Source organism: Coturnix japonica, chromosome 6 (genome assembly GCF_054131305.1).
Source record: "Coturnix japonica strain WE chromosome 6, WE-NBRP24, whole genome shotgun sequence".
NCBI lineage: Eukaryota > Metazoa > Chordata > Aves > Galliformes > Phasianidae > Coturnix > Coturnix japonica.
The window spans coordinates 25,106,486-25,127,883 of NC_140668.1; the positions used below are offsets into that span (position 1 = coordinate 25,106,486).

General features: G+C 37.9%; 2 protein-coding genes across 13 annotated transcripts in view; both read left to right on the forward strand.

Moving 5' to 3' along the window:
* The first annotated feature begins 3,672 nt into the window (after positions 1 to 3,672).
* On the forward strand, positions 3,673 to 17,501 carry LOC107319153 (dipeptidase 2-like). 12 transcript variants are annotated; one of them, XM_032447010.2, is made up of 11 exons: positions 3,699 to 4,048; positions 8,088 to 8,358; positions 9,054 to 9,180; positions 9,664 to 9,793; positions 10,116 to 10,257; positions 11,095 to 11,164; positions 11,650 to 11,826; positions 12,266 to 12,353; positions 12,999 to 13,074; positions 14,589 to 14,724; positions 15,812 to 17,501. In XM_032447010.2, the coding sequence occupies exons 2-11, from the start codon at positions 8,228 to 8,230 to the stop codon at positions 15,998 to 16,000; spliced, it is 1,266 nt and encodes a 421-aa protein (XP_032302901.2). In that variant the 5' UTR covers positions 3,699 to 4,048; positions 8,088 to 8,227; the 3' UTR covers positions 16,001 to 17,501. The 12 variants fall into 12 exon arrangements, 10 of the variants coding, with proteins under 10 accessions (XP_085407906.1, XP_032302901.2, XP_085407899.1 ...); XM_085551773.1 differs by having other exon boundaries at positions 3,704 to 4,048; positions 9,690 to 9,793; XM_085551774.1 differs by having other exon boundaries at positions 3,704 to 4,048; positions 8,088 to 8,183; positions 9,690 to 9,793.
* A 1,348-nt stretch (positions 17,502 to 18,849) lies between these two features.
* The window catches only part of SLC12A4 (solute carrier family 12 member 4), a 50,854-nt gene continuing 48,305 nt past the window's right edge, over positions 18,850 to 21,398 (forward strand). The window contains exons 1-2 of the mRNA XM_032447008.2: positions 18,850 to 19,055; positions 21,250 to 21,323. The gene's annotated coding sequence lies outside the window, so the exon portion shown is untranslated. The remainder of the gene's footprint in view (positions 19,056 to 21,249; positions 21,324 to 21,398) is intronic.

Sequence of the window (21,398 nt, forward strand, 5' to 3'; positions counted from 1 at the left end):
AAGGAAATTTCCTAATCTACAGCCTTATTGATACTACTGACACTGTCCTCAATTAGAGAAACCTATTCTTAAGTGTCACAACATCATGTATAAATGATAAAGTGTCTCAGAAATAGTGAATCTCAAGAGGGCAAATTTTCTGATCTAATAAAGGGGCCCTAACACAAATTTGCTAAGAAACCTCAAAGCACTACTTTGAATATATATACATGTATATGTGTTTTCTTTTTTACATACAGCTATGAATGCTTAAGACCATATTTATGCCTTGCATCAGATTACATTCAAAGCATCCTACACATACTTCAGTGAAAGCACAGTAGGAATTTACTTTTAACAGGTGTTTGTGGTATTTGTAGTTGTACTGTAGTATAATGAGTTACAGCAATCTTAGTTAGACCTTCTGTGGCCCTATTCTAATTTAGCTTACTGCTCTCCTTTGTCCTGCAACTCCTGTGCTTAGCTAAGTGGTGTGGTAGATAAGTAGGTCATAGAAATGGCACACAGTCTTGACAGCCACCGATCGGTTCTTAGCTCAAACATCTGATTATATTTCCATTGGGAAGCGCCTGCCACCTTGTGGCAAGGACTTCTTTTCTTCTAAACTGGGCTGAGCTAATACATGTAAAGCTCAGACGTACAGCTAAAGAAGCAAACAAAGCAGGAAACTAGTGGCTGCACTTGGTTTGCTTTAGTAATTGGATAATAACTCATAAATATTAGTAGCATTTTTAAAATGAGAATTTAAATGAGTGGCTAAGTTTGTCGTGTTTTTTCCCTTCAGCTGCTTGTTTCATCTTTATAATACACTGTGAAAACTAATTCTGTTGAATTACAGTATTTACATAGGAGAACCTCCAACAGTTTTGGCTTCTGTACAAAACAGTGCTGAAAGTCATTGATGAATATCAAAGTACACATTTGTGTCCATCCTGTATGGCATCTGATCTCGTTGCTCTGCTTGCTTTCAGCTATGGGAAACATTCAGCTATAGCTTTCCTCTCTTGTAACTACAAACCTTTGTGTGCTTCATGAAGCCTTTTCTCTGTTCCAAGCATGAGAAAATAAAACCAGCCTTTGTGGTTAAAAAAAAAGACAACACACAAACATTCATCTTTGTGCTCCTCCCTTGTTCTTTTGCACTTGGCAATAATTGCCAAATGCTGTGGTTCCATGCATAACCAGATGGCATAATTTAACTGTTTTCATTGATGATAGTTGAACTGGGGTCATGAAACTGTAGCAGCTTCAGCCATTCACAAAACCAAGACAGAGGGACACGGGGGTAAAAAAGTAAAAACAACTTTACTGTTGTAGCTCATAACCCATTTGGTTCTTAAGCTTAGATGAATTTTTTTTCTTGTGAGATTTTAACTGAGAAATATATCGCAACTATGCTGATTTCAACAGATTAGAACAACCAGTGAACTTCCCCCACTCTGAGTACAAACTCATTCCACTGGGATCAGTAGAAGAAACAGCTGGAATTTCATTTGCAATAGTTAAAAGTGCCAATGTTGCTATTTTTAAATGTGAACAGAAATCTTAATACGTAGAATTTCCTGTTCCCAACATGTTTTAGCATTTTCTGTTTAAAATATTGATGTCTGTGTTGAAGAGCTGTCAAGGTGACATTCTAGGAGATTATGATCTTTACTTGGAAGACACCATGTTCAAGTACTTGGTAAGCAGCATTTTTAATGTTAAGTTGGTGTGGCTCATCTTTAAGCCATTATGCAATGGTGAAGCTCAAAAGATGATTCATACACAGATTCCGTACCATATGCTTAGATTGTTAGCATGCAAAAAAGATGTTGCTGTGAGCTAGTAGATTACAAGTATTCTAGAGAAACCCAAGTTCATTTTAAATTGGCTGCTGCCGTAGCCATCTGCAGATGCAACAAACAAACAAAACCCCCAAGCCCCTGCTTTCTGAGCAGTATTAATCTGTAGTTTCATCTATGCGGATAGTAAAAATGCTAGAACTTTGAGCTCTCCAGCACTAGTGAAACTGCTCTGTTTGGAACAAGCCTTTCTATTGTGAAAAATGGCTCCAACACATTATGATCTCCCTTTGTGTCTTGACAGCAGCTGGTATGAGTGTAAGTGCTGCAGTTAGTTTACAGCTTCTCAACTTGCTCCAAAATGTATCTGAGATGGATAGAACATGATATAAACATAGGGATAACTATTATCAGAAACAGCTGTGTAACTACATTCTGGGCAATAATGATAGCTCTCTCTATTAAGAGAACAGTCCTGCCAGATGGACTCTGCAGGAAAGACATAGATCCCAAGTGCCACGTTTTAAGAACTATTAAAAACAAACAGCCATTAAGGCTCATCCAGATAGAAAAAATCTGACTGTGGGCCAAAGAAGTTGGTTCATAGCAGCCTTAAAAATCTATTCATCTTTTGAAACTATGGAGTTGAACAATTAAAAGTTAGAGCAGGAGCTTAGTGGCTAAGAAATAGTTGTTCTGAACAAGGGGTTGTTGTTAAGCATGATTTTCCTGGAGGCATGTGGAAATAGTTTTAGGTAGAAATCATTTCAGAGATTAAACTTGGCTTTGCTAGGAGGGAAAATTGAGAAGATAGGGGGGAAAACTGCAGGCAATGATAGTTATGTGATACTAATTAATTTGTAAGAAGGGGATGAGAACTAATAATGAAACTTGAGGTAGAACTAGAGCATGAGTAAGAAAATGAATATGAGCCTGTTGTATTAATCTGTTATTTGCTGCTCTAGATTACATTTGGAAGAGGGTTTCCTGACAGATGTATACAAATGGATCTGGCCTAGATCAGGCTTCAGATAAAGCAGCAGTTATTTCATAAAAAAAATATTTGTTTCATTTAGTGTGCTTTAGTCCACTCGAGTTGATGGTAAAAGTTTAAGTGAAGCCCATCAAATTAACATCCTAAGTAATGGAGAGGTTTTTTGTTTCTGTTTAAATTTCCAAATACTGAGAATGAGTGGACTGATGAAACACGTATGTTCCAGTCAAGACGTGCCTTGTGCAACAGCCTGGTGAATGTTTTGAGACTCATTTATTTGCAGTGCAGCTAGAACCAGAATTATGATGACATTTCTGTAGAAAGCATGAAGTAGAATGAAAATGATTATTAGCAAACTATATTTCTTGTGGAACTCTAGGATCTTGTTTTTGCACATATCTCTTTGTGCGTTTCCAAACTGACAGCTCCAAGAAAGGGAATAGAAAGTCCTTGTAGGTTCAGAGGGAGAATTATAATTGAAAAGATCATCTGTAACTTGTGAGTATTTTAACCTTTATACAGTAGCACTGCAAGTCCTGATTAAAACCTGGTAAGCACAGTATCAAGATCTAGATATAGTAAATATAGCAAAATTAGGTCATTTGTAAAGTGCATACCTGCGCCTGTTTTTCCTACAGATTCAGTTATGAGACTCTTCTCAAAGCACATCAGCAAGAGGAAGAGTTGCAACCATCACAGTTTGCATAAGAGGAGATTCAAGTGGGTTTAAGGAAAAAATATCACATTGGGAAAGTTGTATGATCTTCTTCCTGAAGGAATCAAAAACTTGGCAGGACAAGTGTCTGAGCAACCTGATCTAACACTGAAATTATCTTAGCGGGGGTCAGGGGGCTGGACTAGATGATGAGATCCCTTTCAAACAAAATCAGTCTGTGATGGAAGGCACCTGTGTCTAAAACAACATAAACAGAGTGGTATTAAATGTATCATTTTCTTTCATGAACGGATACATGATGGACTGCACAAGAAGTCTGCCACAAGAGGAAGCACTGGAGCAAGCACTGTACAGCGTGTGGCTTGTGTAAGTGGGCGGTATCTGAGCTGGAAACTTTCTCACAGACCTCATTTCTGTGCAAGGGGCAATCCCCAGGCGCCTGCTGAGCGAGAAGCCTGTGATGTGTGAGCTAAAGAAATAGAGGACGTTACTTGCTTGCTGTCCTGATGCCAGGAGGATCTGGTTCCAGACTTTAGCAATTGCATCCAACAGAGAGAAACGTGGATTACGACTCTGCTACATTTTCCTAAGAAGGTAACCTGCTCAGAGGAGCCTTTAGATAAGCAAGAAAAAACTATAAATCTCATGTCAACTTCCACTTCTCAGCTCTGCTCAGTCAGCATGGAAAAAAGGCTGTACAGCTTTTGTACTTTATGATACATGCTCTTCAAGTATGGGTGCTTTGTATATTATGTTCTTAATATAGTCTGGTGCTTGCGATAGTCCTTCAGTTTTCGAGAAGTTGTTACTGAATAATGATACAAGTGAGTGTCCTCTTTACCTAAATAGTCTTAAAGGTAAATCAGTATTACTGTCAAAAAACAAAGAGTATTTTATGTAGGCTGTATCAGCATGAAACATAGAAGATGCTGTTACTGTATGTTCTTGAGGTATAATGACTCGAGACTAATGTTAAGTAGGAAATTCTCATAGCATTTTTGAACAGATACATAGAATGGGGGTTTGGTAATGTATAAATGATTACCATTAGTAGTTGAACAACTTGAAGAACATGCAGGTACATTTCATGCTTAAAACTATTCCTGAAATTCACTGTGGACATAATACTGTTGGAAAAAGAGTAAGCATTTGGATCGAAATCTATAGCATGTAACAGATTTATGTAGCATCTGAACAATGTTACTGAATGAAGAAGGTCTGCTACTTTCTCATTAGAAATTTTGAACCAAAAAATGTCCTTTTTCAGTCATTTTGTCAGGATCTGGTAGAATTCTAGAGAAAGGGATTGCAGGTAACAAAGTCAGTAACAAAGTCAGTCTATATGAAAGCTTAAACATGTGCTTTTTCCAGGTCTATAGAAATACTGTTCTGTCAGAGCTTTGGAGGTTTTACAATGTATATACATTTCTGATATGTGTTTATAGAAGAAAAACAACTTCTCAAGGGCATTCTGCAAGAATGACTACATTTCCAGTAACTGCTGTTCCCCAGAAACTTTCTCTTGCATGTCACAATCAGAAAAAAACAGAACTGTGTGTTCTCTTTTAGATTTGAACTATGTGGGCAAGTACAAATAGATAAAACATTTGTGGTGTGTTTGAGAACACTCTCTCTTTAAAAACTATCAGTTATTTGAGAGTTTGTATTTGAGTGTGGGGATAAACTTCACTATGGCACGAGTACTGCAGTAGGCATCTTTGTGCTGCTGAAGGAAAGTTCATTACTTCCTATGAGAGCAGTATGCTCGTTATGGTAAAACTCGGTTGTTAATGCTCATTAATGATCATCTTCATGTCCTTTGTGTGTGTATCTTTCTGCTTTGTGCTATTTTTGAATGGTTGATCAAGACATTTGAAAAATATGAGAAATGTTTCAGAACTTGGTAAAACCCTAGAAAAAAAAAGATTGTTGGGAAAGGTTGGGAGGGGACATGGCTTTGCATTAGCATGGAGAGGAACACAGGAGCAGTGAAACTTTTTAAAGAATAGAAGCATGTGGCAAGGGGCCCAAATGGGGTGACTGGGAAGAAGGGAATCCCTTTCAGGTGCAGAGTCTTCTGCCTGTATCTTTGGAATCTATTGCAGCCCATACAGCTGGGAGTGCTGTTGCAGAGGGGAACCCTGAAGAGTTATTGGCTCAAGTACATGTTGTTCTGAGGGTTCTGGTTTGCAGTCTAGGAAAGAAACATTGCTGCATCTGAGCAAGAGGAGACTATATTAAGAAAGAAGCTAGCTACTCCCTCTGGGGAACTCCCTCCCAACACTGGGGTCAGAACTCTTAAACTGGAGGAAGTATTGCCTGATAATGTGCTGTGACACAGTGTTATAGAAGCAGTTGGCAGGCTGTTCTGGTTTGTTCTGTACTTACACCATAAAGCTTACAAGTTCTGATGGCAGAAGAATTTCAGTAATTTAGGACTACTAAGAGAAAATAGTTCTCATCTGTAGTCACAGGGTGATAAAATGCATTTGTACAGTTCCCATTTATTTAAAAATTACTGGATTCGGTAACCTGAATGTGTCAGAAAGTCTTAGAAACTGTGGTCCGGGGAAAAAACAACAACAGTAAAGTAGAATTTGGAAACCTAACAGGAAAGAAATTCAGTAGTTGTCCTTTTTGAGAGAAGTTCTGAGGGAATTGTTCTAAAGGACAAAGCCATCAATCTCCTATACTTCAGTTGCAAATACTGCCACCTTCTTGAACTCCCAGCTTAGCTGGACTGTGTCGGGATGAACTTTCTTCAGACAATATTACTACCTCAAACTGTGAGCTTTATTTTATTGCACTTTTTATACTTGATTGAGCACAAAAATTCAGCAAACCCAAGTATTGATGCCAAGGATGTCAGGAAGTGTTTTAATAAAAATTAAGATGAAAAGTCCGAACATCAAATGAGATGAAAGGAAGTATCATTCCTAGCTGAGATTTGCTGCACTTAAATAGCAGCTGTTCACTGCATTCTCTGCACTGGGGTCTGTCCTGCCTTTTGAAAAGAAAAGAGACAATACAGCGCTTGCCTATATTGCTGAAGATGGTAAATGACAGAAGTTTCTACATGGTTTCCTTTTTTTTACTGTGAGTTCAATTGAAATGCATCTGTTTTAAAAGAGCAACATCCTCTCCTCTCTTGTCATATCCTCATATGGCAGATGTGGGCAGCGTCCTCGGTACAGCTGTGTTGTTCTAGACAAGGGAACACTCAGTGTTTGTCAGCATTTGTGTTTTATTGATAGCAAGCTGCGGAGAGCTCAGAGAATGTAATGCAATGGTAAAAGCTAACTACAGTAGAGCTTCACTTCGCAGGTGTTTGCAAAGACTGCGCCTGTTGCAGCTCTTCAGAAGCTCATTTAGTTTTTTCTGGGCTTTGTAATGGCAGCTTTTCTAAGCTTGGTGCTCCAGAATTGTTATGCCTACACTGTGTGCAGAAGAATGATGGGGTTGGAAAGCAATTTTGCTGAGGTAATTGATGAAGATGTTGAACATGACCAGTATTCAGTTTCTCTGAGTAAAATTAAAACTGAAATCTGCTGATTCAGATCTGATATATCACAGTGGTTACCAATGGCAATTCAAATATTTTTTCTTCCAAAAACAATATTTAAAAAAAAAAAAAAAGAAAAAAGAAAAGAAAAAAGATAAAACAACATGAGAAAATGACTCTTCCAGTAACTTTTTCCTGTGTACAAGCATAAGATGTGGCAATGAATAAAAGTAGATGTGGAGGAGCAATTCACTTGGCTGCTTTGCAGACCATCTGCACACTGTTGTGTTTATTCACCTGTCCTAGATTTTCTTTTCTAGACTGATTCAGGACCGATTCTAAACTTACTTCTCCATATGTACTACTTAATAAAATAAGAGGCACTACTTTTGAAGGAGTTGTTGTATACTGCACTGTTCTGTCACCTGCAATAAACAATGTATGAGAGTGACGTGGAAGTGCATGTGGAAGTTCTGTGGCATCTGACATTGAAGTGCATATGAAGCAAAAGTGAGGAACTGAATCCTTCTGCACAGGAAAGATGTCACCACAGATGTTCACTGATGCTTACAGAATGTTTGAGACCAACCAGTGGATGTGAGCACAGAGAGGCAGTGCGTGCTGCGTGACAGCAGTGACACTGGGTCACCTCCACTGGTGCAGGTTTTTATGAGCATGACATGCTGGCTCTTGTTTGTCACTGGTGAATATGCAGAGCTGATGGTGGTCATCATCCACAAATGATATATTGATTGCTCTTGAGGTTATCATACATGTTTTCTCATTTTTCTCAAAAAATATATCCGCATCATTTCAGAGTCTGTTTTCCCCAGTAGCGGGAACAAACCAGTTTATGTTACTCTAACAGAGAAAACGGTCTCATTGTGATATTTTGGGAGCTGCTTTGGGGAAATGGGACTCTGGAGTCTGTCAGGCTCACTATCAGTTCTGAATGAGGAGATGGTTCCCTTCAGCCATCAGCTGTGGCAGCAGCAATGTTTATGGAGCAGTTATAGGTGCAGAAGTGTAATAGCCATGGGCTTAAAATTCTTTTAGAGAATGTAGCTATCTTACTATTCCTGTTTCTGCCTTCCACTCTCTTCATTGTTGTTTCTTTCTTTCTTCTTACAGAACCAAGTGCAGCCTTTACCAGAAAGAGGATGTTTTGGCTCTGCTTATACTATTAAATCTGTGTCTACCGACTGGAAATTTTCCTGTTTAATTGCGGTCAGCAAATACTGTGGTATCTCTTCGCTTTAACAAACTTGAAAATGAAGCAAAATCTAACAACGTTGTTGCTATGGCTGTTGATGTTCCTCTTTGATACTGTGCCATTCATCTGTGAGAAATCAATGAGAGAGAGAGCTATCAGTCTGATGCAAGATACACGTTTAATTGATGGGTATATAAACATCTTCAATTAAACTCTCAATGAATCTTCATAAGTGAGGAGGAGGTGCTAAAATGTGTTAGGATGAGTAGGGATGCAGACTATTCCTAGCACATAATAGTTAGTTATTGTTGAGATTTATCAGCTGGACAGAATTCCAATTCAGAGGGTAGTTAAGAATGTTTTGCCCTAAATGCATGTGGTGAGATTTCAGTGCTGAATTATTGTTTCCCTTTACACAATGTCTTTGTCTCCTTCCCATAATTTAATGGCATCTTTGGTAACAACGACCTCTTTACAGAGCTAGAAGGCAGGTATGGTGGTTTGAAAGGGTATCCTTGCAACTTGAAGGAATGATGTCTATGGTGTGTTTTAACCTGAGAACAGAAGCACTGATTATCCTGTAAGGACCATGGTGGATGATTTTAGTTCTTCTATTCTTTCAGAAATAGTAGAGAGAAAAATGCATACAAAAGCATAACAGCAGTAAAAGTGAGGAAAGCATAAGACTTTCTTGCTGTCCTGACTAGAAGGAGCTTTAAGAAATAAAGATGCTTTGCAGAGAAAGGACACTCCTAGTATCTATTACAGCCAGGATTATTGGGAGTTGTTGGTCTGAAAAACTAAGAAGAATTGAAGAAATTACATTTGGATTAGAAGAGGAACAATTTATTTCCACCACATGCCCTACTTGTTTTCTATTCTAGCCACAATGACTTTGTACTGCGTCTGAGAATATTTTACCAAAATAGAATCAGTAAAGTCAACTTAAGAGAAATCAACAAGACCCACACAAATCTTCTGAAACTTAAGGCTGGTTATGTGGGAGCTCAGGTACGTACAGTCATGGCAGTGAGACTGCCTAAGAACATGTTTTTACACTTGTCTCATTCCCTTCCCAATCACAGAGGTATTACTGGCTCTGGTTCTGGTACTTTCTGTTCTAAGAGGAGAGATAAAATGATTCTGAAAAGCAACAGGCACTTTTCTGTGTCATTTGTATTGCAAATGTTTGTGTTCATAATCCAGCTACACTTAATCAAAAGAGCAGCAATTGCTTTCTGGTAAATGAAGTATAGTGAGCTTACATCCAATTTTCTGCATGTATTGTGGAGTTGTTGAGTAAGCTGGGAGAGAAGAATTGTGTTTGGAATAGATGACTCAAGATTTCTTTGGAGGGGAAAAATTATAATGGCAACTCCCTTGTAAACTGTAAGAAATCACTTTGATCTCTGCTTGTGAACTCCACTATTAGCAATCTGTACCTTCCAAGTTGGAACACAGATTATCTAGTTTACTTGTCAATGTCTCTTTCAGTTTTGGTCAGTGTATGTTCTTTGCAGCGCTCAGAACAAGGATGCTGTACGTCTGACCTTAGAACAAATTGATGTTGTCAAGAGGATGTGTAACAGCTATGAAGAGCTTGAACTTGTGACAACTTCCCAAGGTGATACTCTCTCTTGTTACAGGGTGTTTTTTTTAGTTTTGTTTTGTTTCTTGTTTTTAAATTACATTTCCAAAGGGACGTGCAGAAAAGAAAAAACTGCAAGCAGGCAAGTTAGCTATCCTTCAGTTTTAAAGTAACTTCAGTTTTTCTATTGAACTACAATATCTGACTGTGCAAAGTCCTGACCCGCTGCAGTCATAAGATAATTTTCCATATAAATATACCCTGAAATAAAGCCCCTGTCCTAAAGAAATATCAATAACCATTTTTTCTCAATAGAGTATGAAATTGCTTTGGAACTGTCTTACTTTGATGTTTCCAGGTATTTCTGACAGTAGGAAGATTGCATGTTTGATTGGAATAGAAGGTGGTCACTCTATTGACAGCAGTTTGGCAACACTGAGGATGTATTATGACCTAGGTGTTCGTTACATGACTTTGACACATTCCTGCAATACTCCTTGGTAACTAATGTGTATGTGTTTGTGTAACTGTATCATGCAGTATGGTGGCAATTCCGGGAGGGGAAAAATGTGAATTCAAATAAAGTCTGCCTGTGTCATACTCAGTCCAAACTAAGTCAAGGATGACAGGGCTGGGAGGTCAATCACCTGCCCTGTAGCAAGTGGGTGACCAAAGGATCTGTCGTGTGGTGCTTCCTGCACTGACCATTTAGAAATTTCTAATCTTTGTTAGCAACATAAAAATGGGAAAGTTGCCTTCCACTTGGTTTTATTAGTAGGTTGCATAGGTCAAAACAGACAAAAACAACAGAAAAAAAGAAGATGCAGATAATGTGGCTTAAAGATAGTAAATGCTTTCTAAGAACTTGACAGTCAGAAGCCTTTCACACCATCCTCTCAGAAATACAGGTCCCATATGCAGCTATGGAAATGGTTACTCAGTTCCTCTCTCAGAGCACCTACTTTTTGTTGCACTGACAGACTTCATTTAAAGTGACTAAAGCAAAAGAGAACTGTCTGCAGAGAGGTCTGAAACACTGGCTGTATGGCTGACAGGGAGCTGACATTTCAGTTCACCCTTGTTTTCTGATAAAGGTTTGTTTAATTAGAAAAATTTGGACTAGTGTCTCTTTGCTTGTCATTGCTTCACAAATATGCAACAGACCTGAACCATAGATGTACAGAACACTATATGAACAAGATACTTATTTTGCAGCTCATTATCCCTCAATTTGGCTGTGTGATATGAGTTTATTGTGTATAACATATGGCAATTCAATTATTGATACTGTAGTCAGGAGAATGATATGTCTCTCCTCTCTCACTCCTCTTTTGAAGGTCTGAGTCTTCATCTAAAGGAATACACAACTTTTATCCTAATGTTACTGGTTTGACTGCATTTGGCCAAGTAAGGGTTTCTTTTTGAATGATACTCTAAGCAATCTCTCACACAGCTAACAACTTCTGATGTTTTTAAGAACATCTTATCATTAAAAACCTGATTTCTGTAAGTTCTTGCTATTTAGGAGTGATTAGGATTTAGTAAAGATAACTTCCTTGTGATGAACAAATTAGATTTCATACTAACGACTGTTTCAACACAGTTCTGATGTGTGAAATAGAAAGTAGAAGTAGCGAGATGCGAATAACAATTAAAAATATATGTATTTTGCATTGATTAAGCTTTCAAAGGTTCAAGCATGTGGTGGTATTCTAGTTAATTATGAGTGAATAAATAACTGGTGACTTAATGTGTAAAACAGAAGCCCATGAAGTTGCAGTATGCTTATAACTAGCTGACAGTTGCAGGATTTATCTGGTTACATACATCATCTAAATAGTTTCCTTTAAGGAAACAGAATACTGATGCTGTTGTCTGTAAATCTGTTCTAGGAAGTGGTAAAGGAAATGAATCGTCTGGGTATGCTGATAGATTTATCTCATACTTCATATTCCACAGCAAAAACTGCACTACGTATCTCAAAAGCACCAGTAATTTTCAGCCATTCTTCTGCATTTTCTGTTTGTAATCACTCCAGAAATGTTCCTGATGATATCCTCCAGAATCTGGTAAGTGCTTAAAAAAACCACAAAAACTAAAACAATGGGGGGAGATGCTGATGTTTGGCTTATCTGAGGCGAGTTTATACATGCAAATCACCCCCTCATCTATGGAACTGGATTGAAGCAGACCCCAGAGTAGCAAGTTACACCTTCACTTCTGAGGTATCTTCTTTGGGTTGGTTTTGTCTTTGATTATAGGAATAAAGTGGTTGCAAATTCTTTGAAATTCTGGTTGAGTTTGTTTGAAGTCACCAGGCTTTGGTGATTCAGGCCATATGAGGATGTAATGGGCAGAAAGGCAAAGCCTTGTGTTGCCTTCTGATCTTTGATGTATACTGTTGTTATGCTCACTGGTGGATGGATAGAAAAGGTTCTGCACAGGATTCCTGTGAGGTTTGTAGGACACACGTGTGGACACTCATCACCAGTCTCTTCTTTCTTTCAGAAAAAGAACAAGGGAATTATTATGGTGACATTCAATGCAGATGTACTGGCCTGTGGCAGAAAAGTTGTTAATGTTTCTACCCTAGCAGGTTTGAAGTGAATATATTGTGATTTTTGTGGGTGGCTTCTAAGAATTTCTTGCCATCTGGGTCATTTTTCAGACTGTGTAAATGGTATTGTTTGTTTATTTCCTTCCCCACACTATCCCAGCTCCAAGTCTTTTTGGAGCTAATATTCATTTGAACAGTAGCAAGAGGAACTGAAACTCCTACATAAAGCCAAAAGAAATGAGTTTACTCCTACATTAATCCAAAAGTAATTGTTACTTGCTGGGAAATACCTTAAACCTTTTTACTTCAGAGTGCAAAACATTGGTATGTAATGGGTAATGAAAAATCTGTTGGCATATTTGAGCTTTCTGTTGGGAATTAATGTGCTAACAGTGTCTTTTTCCTTGTTTACACCTCACTGGTTTAGATGTTATTTTGAAGACTGCTATCGGATGCACTTTGTAACGTATAATACCCAGATGAGCACCAGAAAACATTCTGAGTACATCATCTGTGTTATTAAAATTTAACCCGTATTATCAGGATATCTTTTGAGTTATTTTTGAAACTAATTTTACTATGAATATATGTTGAAGGACAGTAACCTGGTGCCAGTATGTCTGAAGTGAATTATTTCTTCCTGGGATATGCTTAGAAGTTGTTTTCTTTGTTATTTTCTTTCAGATCATTTTGACCACATAAAGAGAATTGCAGGTTCAGAATCTATAGGAATTGGTGGTGACTACGACGGAGTGGAACGGTTGGTAAAATTATAAATACATTGACATTTGCTTGTTGAATTGTAACAATTTTGATCCTTTTTGGGGAAAAAGAAGGTAGACTAAAAGAGTTTTAGCATATAGTCTTGTGATGAGTGCTAAAACAAGTTTCATAAAAAAGGGGCACAAATATTACATTCATGGAGTTCCCTAAATGTGGAAACTAGCCCTAATGTACTGTGAGCTATGCAAATGTTTGTGCATACAGAAATGATGATGGAGGGTGACTTTCTCTAGACCAGTGATGAATTACAGAAAATATGCTGCAAACAAGTTACTCCAGGACTGCTGCAAAACTCTTCTCTCTGCTCTTACTTTCTGGGGGGAAAAGCCTAAAGTGCCTCAGGGCTGTGTAACCTATTTCTTGCTTTGATCAGCTAATCACCTATCCTTGGCATGTGCTTAAGGAAAGCAGAACATGGTGAACAGCCTAAAAGATAACCTTCTCTGTTCACTCATGGGCAAGTGTTACATTACAGCGCAGAAATTAAGAGCAGACTGGGTGGCATTTGCTTGTATAACCTTATTGTTTTTTTTCTTAGTGGGGTCAGACACACTTGAATGTGAAAATCATGCTAAGACTCAAGTCCGTAAAGCAGGATGGATGTAAAAGCAGTGTGTCAGCTAACATGAGAGTTAGCCAAACATAGGTCTGAAAGTATAATCTCCATAATGAAAATGCAGCTAACAACAACAACAACAAAAAAAAGACACATTTTATTGCATACATTTTCACAAAGGCCATCAGTTTAATTGATGGTTACCATCACTTCTCCACAGGAAAGAGAGGTAACAGGAAATAGTTATCTCAAAACAGAGTCCAAGACTCTTGGAAATACAAGTTAGCTGTTCAATGCAGTTTTTGCAGCTACATATTCCTTTTTGTTTCTGTAAGAATTAGCACAAGATATATGTCAGTTTTGCTGGTTGTAATTCCTTCAGTGGAGTGCTCTGAATAGCTTTCTTTTCACCGCCCAAACTGCTGAGTTCAAAGCAATATTATTCTAATTGTATTTTGTTTGGAAAAATGGCTATGTAAATAACAGAGTACACCAAACTGCCTGCAGCTCCTTAGCACATCATATGTTTGTGAGTACTCTTTTTTTCTCAGTTATTTAAGTGGATTATACAAACTCCACTGGTGATATAGATGTTTCCTCTTACTCTCAAGGCCAGATATAGGAGGGTCAGTATCCACACTAATTTTTTGTTTTTCTTTAATAACTCTATACATTAGTGCACGTTAATTCCAGAATATGTAGTTCAGTTCTAATGAGATCCTCTATGCAGAAAAGAGTCTTGCATGGTGTCTCACTCCAGCTTTGGGTTATGTCAGTTGGATTCTTCATTTTTCTGACATCTCAGAGGAGGAAGTGGGTATAAAAAAGCTCATTCTGAAAGTGAATACATGCAAAAGACTACTTAAAAAAAGGAATATTTTGGTACACTTTTAAGTGATCTGCGTTGAATGTTCTTGTGTGGCTCTTGCCAACAGTTTCCCTGAGGGACTGGAAGATGTTTCGAAATACCCTTCTTTGATTGAGGAACTTCTTAGAAGAGGGTGGAATGAAATGGAACTAAAAGGAGTCTTAAAGGAGAACTTCCTCCGTGTCTTCAGGGAAGTGGAAAATGTAAGATTAAAAAATAAACTGAATTCTGATTCCTACTAACGGGAAGAGAGACACTGCTGATGTATTGCTTTTTTTTCATGCTTGATGAGAGAGTCATGATGAAGCATAAGCACTTAATGTAATAATTCCGAACACCAGGAAAGAAACCAAGATGTCAAGAGAGCATTAGCAGAATAAAGGAAAGTGAGAGAGACTGGATGGAACTCTGTGGGGGGTTTTTCTCTCCAGAGTGGTCTGGACAAGTAAACATAACTGACTTCTAAACACATTTAGGAGAAGCTGATGATTTTCCTGTCATGTAGACCTTGTTCTTACCTGTGTTTGTTGATGCAGTATGGAACGCTGACTCCTGAAAATCAATTAAGTTCTCATCCTAGGATCAGGCTCCTGTCTAAATGGCTCTTGTCATGACAAGGTCACTAACAGACAGTAAACATAAAATTAGGTCACAGCAAACTTGAGGTATAAATGTCAGGAAGTAGCTAAGAAGGGTGAGGGAGAAGTGGCAAGAAAAGAGACAGTATGAAAATAGTAAGAATCCCCTAAGTGGTAATGTTTGAAAAGGCCTGGGTTGCAAATTGCAAGCTACCTACCTATTCTTGTTTTTCTTTACAGAATTAAAAAGTAGATATTACACACAAAACCTTATAGACAATGTATTTTTTTCCCATTTACCTTTTTGAGGTATGTTAAGTGTGAAGTCTGTGAGATTTACTGATCATCTTCCTTCTGAATTAGACACCTTTGAAATTCTGTCCCGTGGATATGAGCTGACTTCAGTGAGGAATGCTTATGAGTTTGTTTACTTAAGCCCTTCCAATTAATGCACTCATATGTAGTGGAAGCCAAGGTGAAGAGCAGACAGAAGTGTGACTATATCTACAATGAATTTGTAACTGTTACTGGGAAATATTTCATTGGAATGCACATACGAGGATAATGATGTTGCTTCACTTGATTTAAGATATGTTTTTGCAATACAATTTGAGTTATTTCACTTGAAATAGCACTGAATTTGCCAGCTATGTTAAGACTTCTGCTATTGTTTCAGTCTGGCTTTCAAGGGCAATCTTTTAAATTTTTCTAGGTGCGGAATATTAGTAGAGAAATGGATGCAGGTGAGAGTGAAATCCCTCATGAAGAAGTACAAAATTCCTGTCGCCTAGACCTACGTAATATTCGGATTCAACCTGACAGGTCTTCTGGATTTCCTTCTATGGCACAGTCATTTAGTCTAACACTTGTATTTGTACCATATTTAATCCTGCATTATTAATTGTAATATCTGTGGATTCCAGGGAGAATGGAGAAAACTGTAATGCCGCTAGTTACCTTTTGAGGGGTGAGCTGTTAATATAGAGCTTGGCTGGAATATTTAATATGGTTTCCATACTTTCACCTGCACACTTGAAAATTAGTGTGGATTTTAAATGGTGTGGCAAAACTATTTAGAATTAGAAGTGAGAAATTCTACCACCCAGATCAAACCAGGATCAACTTTGTAAATAAAAAATAGTTATGCTTAATGATAAGTCATCTAACACATGGAGTGTGATTTTGGTACACATGTTGTGGCATTTGATGTAATACCAAGGTCTAGAATCAGCCTTACCACACAGGCTTTAGTAGATGGGATTAAGACATTGAGACATCTGTGCCAGGATTTTGTCAGTTACTTCTTTTTATATGGTACAGTTGTCATCATTGCTCAGAGAAGACACTGCCACCCCAGTGGGTGTAGAAGAGTGGTTGTGTGTGTTTTTTGGGTTTTGCTTTTGTTTTAGACAACAAACTGGATGATGTGGATACTTGAATTCAGTTTTCATACCTACAAGTAGCTTTAGGGGAACCATTATGCAGTATTAAACTCATTTTTGAATCCTGACCAGGATAATGGGCAGCTGAAGAGTTACTGAAGGGATGAGGTAGGTATCTCATATTCATATGTTAGCAAAATGAAGGAATAGATGTTCAGGTTGTGTTGTAGATACTCTTGTATCTCTTGCTGTGAAACAGCAAGTCAGTTTTTCTCTAGAATAACTTGAGACTGTTCATGCCATCCATTTCTGCATATCTGTACCAATAGTTCCTCCCGTTGCTTCAAAATGTAGCTTAATTAGCTCTTCTGATAGGGTGGTCTCATTGATAAGTATATTCTGAATGTATTAGAGACATTTAAAGAATTCTTTGCAAGTCATGCTGAATATTTTAGTGCATACAAGCCAAGTTTTTAAGAGCAGTTTCTTAACAAATACTGAGACTATTTATGGATACACGGTGGAGAGTTTCAGCACAAGTTTTGTCTTCTCAATATGACTTAACTGGTATCACAAACTGTTTTTAAAGCATGTGATACTGATCAAATGATGAATGCAATAATGCAGATGTTTACTACTCATCCTTACTTCTGCTAATAGCTTTGGAAGCTACTGGAAAACTGCCATCCATGGTCTCTTTTCACAAAAATAGTACTGTGGTAGTAAGTTCATTGCATATTTGAGATGTAAGATGCCTTTTTATTTCTATGTTGTCATTTCCCTGCCTAATTTTTACTTTTTTCCCCCAATACTTTAGCACGGATTAAAAATGCATTTCTCTTCTTGAAGGTGCAGATAATTGTATCACTCTCATTTCACCATGTGATAGATAATTGTGGTTTATTTCCTTGTTTTATCTGTAGTGTATTGCACTTATTTTCTGACTTTGGAGTAAAGTTTAATTTGTAACCTTGTGGAAAAAAAGTATGAAATTAAATAAAATATTTTTTTAAAATGTTAGATGTTGTTGTAATCTCACAAAACAGTGTAAAGTTCAAAACGATATGAAGCCCTGAAATAACTGTGCAACTTTGCTGCAGAAGGAAGGCTGCAGTATAGTGAAGCTCCTGAGTTCTATTCTGTGTTGGAAGCTAGTTCCTCCATGGTAGACAGAAGAAAGTCAGGTAGATTTAAGCCTGCAGGCTCCTGGAGGTAGGTAGTTAGCTTCATCTTCATTCAAATGCAGCCTAACATGGAGAGAAGTTTGAGCAGATACTTATGAAAAGGGAAGGCGGGTGACACAACATTGTTGTAGCAAGTACTTGATGACAGTGTTTCCAGCAGCAGATCACTTGGTCAGGCTACGTGGAACTAGCCAGACTGCATCAAGGTAGGATAACCTCTACTTTACCACATACAGATGTAGAAGTTCCCCTTTTCATTGCTCCTTACAAAGTTATCTGAGAAAACTTTAGATAAATTACTTTCGTGAGACCAACATCAAAGCGAAAAATCAGTGAGCAAGAAGTGGAATCTTACGCACCTTGTAATGATTATGCACATGGTACCTAGCTTATCTAGTAGATGCAGTTACTTTCTTAAACAATCAAAATCATACAGTCATGGACTAAAACATGTTAGAAAGGCATCTAATTAGAATTACATTTAAAAAGTGAGATAATGTCAAGGTACAACTGTGACTGCTGTCATTAAAATTATAGTGACCCTTCAGTCGGAGTGCTAGTGTCCTCAGCCCACTGTCATCAGGCTGTAAAAGCACTGTCACAACTATGCATTATCAACAGGTCAAACATAAAATGATTGTAATCTGATTTTTGTCTCCCAATAGTTAGGATGATTAATCCAGAAACTGAATGCCTTTGCCCTGAATCAATTAGTAAGAACAATTTGCACTGGTAATTTGAAATGGATAATAGTTAAACTGAGATTCTGTTACAGCTGGTGGTAGCAGAGAAGTATCAGATATAATTAAGGTAGCAACTTTGTAAAAGGCTTTATGGAAGCTAAATGGAAGAACTCAAGTCATGATTTACCCCTTCTAAATAATGGATTGTGGAAGCGTGAATTTTGAAAACAGTTTTTCTATTTCTGTAAGTACCGTAATTTATGTACTGTGGGGTACTTTAGGTTGATATTGTAAATCGGAGCTGAACTTCAAGACATCTTTAAAAAGTGTAAGCTTTCTGATTGTAAGCAATTCTGACTGTTATGTGTAGCAGAAATGCTAAGTCATGGCCTGAAGAAGTGATTAAGCACCCTGTGGGAAGGGAGGGCCAGCCCAGAGAAGCTCAGGTGCACACAATGCACCCGAGTGATGAGAAGGGGTTGAGCCAGGATCCATCCCTATTTTTATGAACACCTCCAGGTACAGTAACTCCACTGCCTCCCTGGGCACCCTGTTCCAATAACTCATCACTCTTTCAGAGAATAAACTTTTCCTAATATCGAACCTGGTCCTCCTCTTGTGCAACATTAAAAGGCCATTACTTCTCATCCTATTGCTGTTACCTGGAAAAAGAGGCTGACCTCCACCTTGCTACAACCTTCTTTCAGGTAATTATCCTGACAGCTTACTTACAAGCCTGACATCTACAACGAACATACTGTGATGGTTGTTGGGGAAGAGGGTGGAAGAACCTAAATTCTCTTACTAGCCTTTGTATTTATTTATGGTTATGTAATTGGTATCAGAGAAAAACAAAAGTCCATAGAAAAAGGAAAGTATTTTCTTAAGTGTCAAGATCTTGGGTGATTAAGATAAAACCTTAGTTACCTGATCTCTAGTATTGCCAGATGAGCTGTTCACGCAGTGTTTGAGTTTCTCAAATTGCAAAGGTGACAACTCTTTCCCCATGTGTGTTGTTTGAGAAATAGCTGCAATTTATGATTTCTTTTTTCATTCAGAGCAAAAGCAGTGCACAACTTCTGTGCACCGTATTCCTGTGACCTTAGAGGAGATATTAGACATGGATCAACTGTTCCTGTCATGGGCAGAGCCAACAAACTGTAAAAAACACTATGTAATGGGAGTTCAGCATTTAACCTACCAGAAACATTGCTGCTTCTAATCTCAAGTGAGAGATCGCCTCGTTTTGCTTTGTTTCTGTTGATCTGTAAACTTTGCTGTGATGATTCATTCCCTTATGGGTGGGTGTTTTGCTCTGAAGGCCTTTCTCTGTATCTCGCCTCGGTATTTCCATCAAACGTTTCTTTCACCTGTGAAGTCAGCAGTTTTACAATGGAAGAAAGGCATGGCACCTGGCAAGCAGGAACTCAGGTTTCTCTGAGTTTTACTGAGAAACAAAATAGATTTTAAAGCAGTTAATATTAAAACTGAAACTAATATGAATTCTGTCAGACAAATGAAATGAAAGTTTATTCTCTGAGTCATTCATTAAAATAAATAGATCATGGCAAACCTTAATGCTGAAAATGCAACCGAACTAAAAATTGTTATCTTAAAAAAAGAGAGAAAAATGAAAGAATAAAAGAAAGGGCAACAAACCATGGAATATTTTTTTTAGCATCTTAATCCTCCCCTGGAAATTACTGCAATATTTAACAATTTGAGTGGAGAGAAGTTTGGTGTAGTTTGTCTTATTTTAAAGCACCAAAACTGAGTTTGAAGGGAAAAAGAAAAATATGTAGACTTAGTTATATTTTTTTCCAATGCTAAAGAGGAGTTTAATATGTGCTTATAGAAAATGTCTATTTCATGCACCAAATACAGTTATGAGTAACTTTGAAAGTGGGGAAGGAGGAAGTTCCCTGAAGTAAACAAATTCTGATGATAAGTGGCACCATAGTGTCCTCTTGTGGTCTTTTAATGTGTAAGCCATGACATTTTCTAGGAGAGAAATAGCAAAGATGTTCCCTTGCAGGTAATGTTCCAGCCCTTGTACAAGTATAACTTGACCTTTTTTGCCTTACTTTTCCCCTGAAACATCTTATGGAGATCTGTACTTTGCACCTCCCATGAACTCTTATTACTCTCTCCCCAGTTCTTGATGCATAGATGCACATGTCATCCTCACCAACAGACCTTTTTTTTTTGCTGACTGTTTATCGTTAAATAGAAGCCAACATTTGTCAGTGAGAAACCTTTGCAACCAGGTTACCCATTTCCGTCCTGCTTTGTTCATAAAGCTGGTTTGATCCTCGGATGTGGAGAAGCAGGAATGTGCTGAAAATGGAAACTGACTGTGATCAAATCCTAGCTATGAATTTGCAGGATTTCTGCCAAGCCTTGTGTTCAGTGAAGCTGCACCTTGGCTGTGGCATGTTTTGTCAATGACAGTTTTTCTGATGGTCAGCATTGCATTACTTGTCACCCACATTACATCTGGTATCCCCTGCAATAACCCTTCAAATTCCTTAGAGCGAACACCATCATAGCCCAAGTAGAATACTTCTAGCTTGTAATACAGCTGAAGTTGTGGTATTTAAATATTCGTATTTGTGCATTGGGTTTAAAACTTTCCAGTATTTATTCCTTCCAGGAAGTAGTGGAGATAAAAGCCACCTCCATACACAGTCTCTGATTGCTGGGGGTTCTTATCTATAAATAGCAAATCTCTTTCATTGTTATGTTTTGTTATTTGTTTCTTGTTAATACTGCACACTGCAAGTCACAACAATACTCTGGAGCTCATCTGAAGAGGCATTTGATGTACTACATTACCTGGTGAAGGTTGAGTCAGGATGAGGTAACTTTACTATAATAGTAATTATGTTCACTTTTCCCTAGGATGACCACAGGCAAATCATGCCAGAAGCCATATATTGTCATCTCTTGGGGATGGGAAAGAATACCTTGCGCTTGTAAGTCAACTGTTAGTGTGGTGTGCAGCTGCTATCTCATACTGTGCAGTAAAAGCCAAGCTGTTTGTTTTGGTT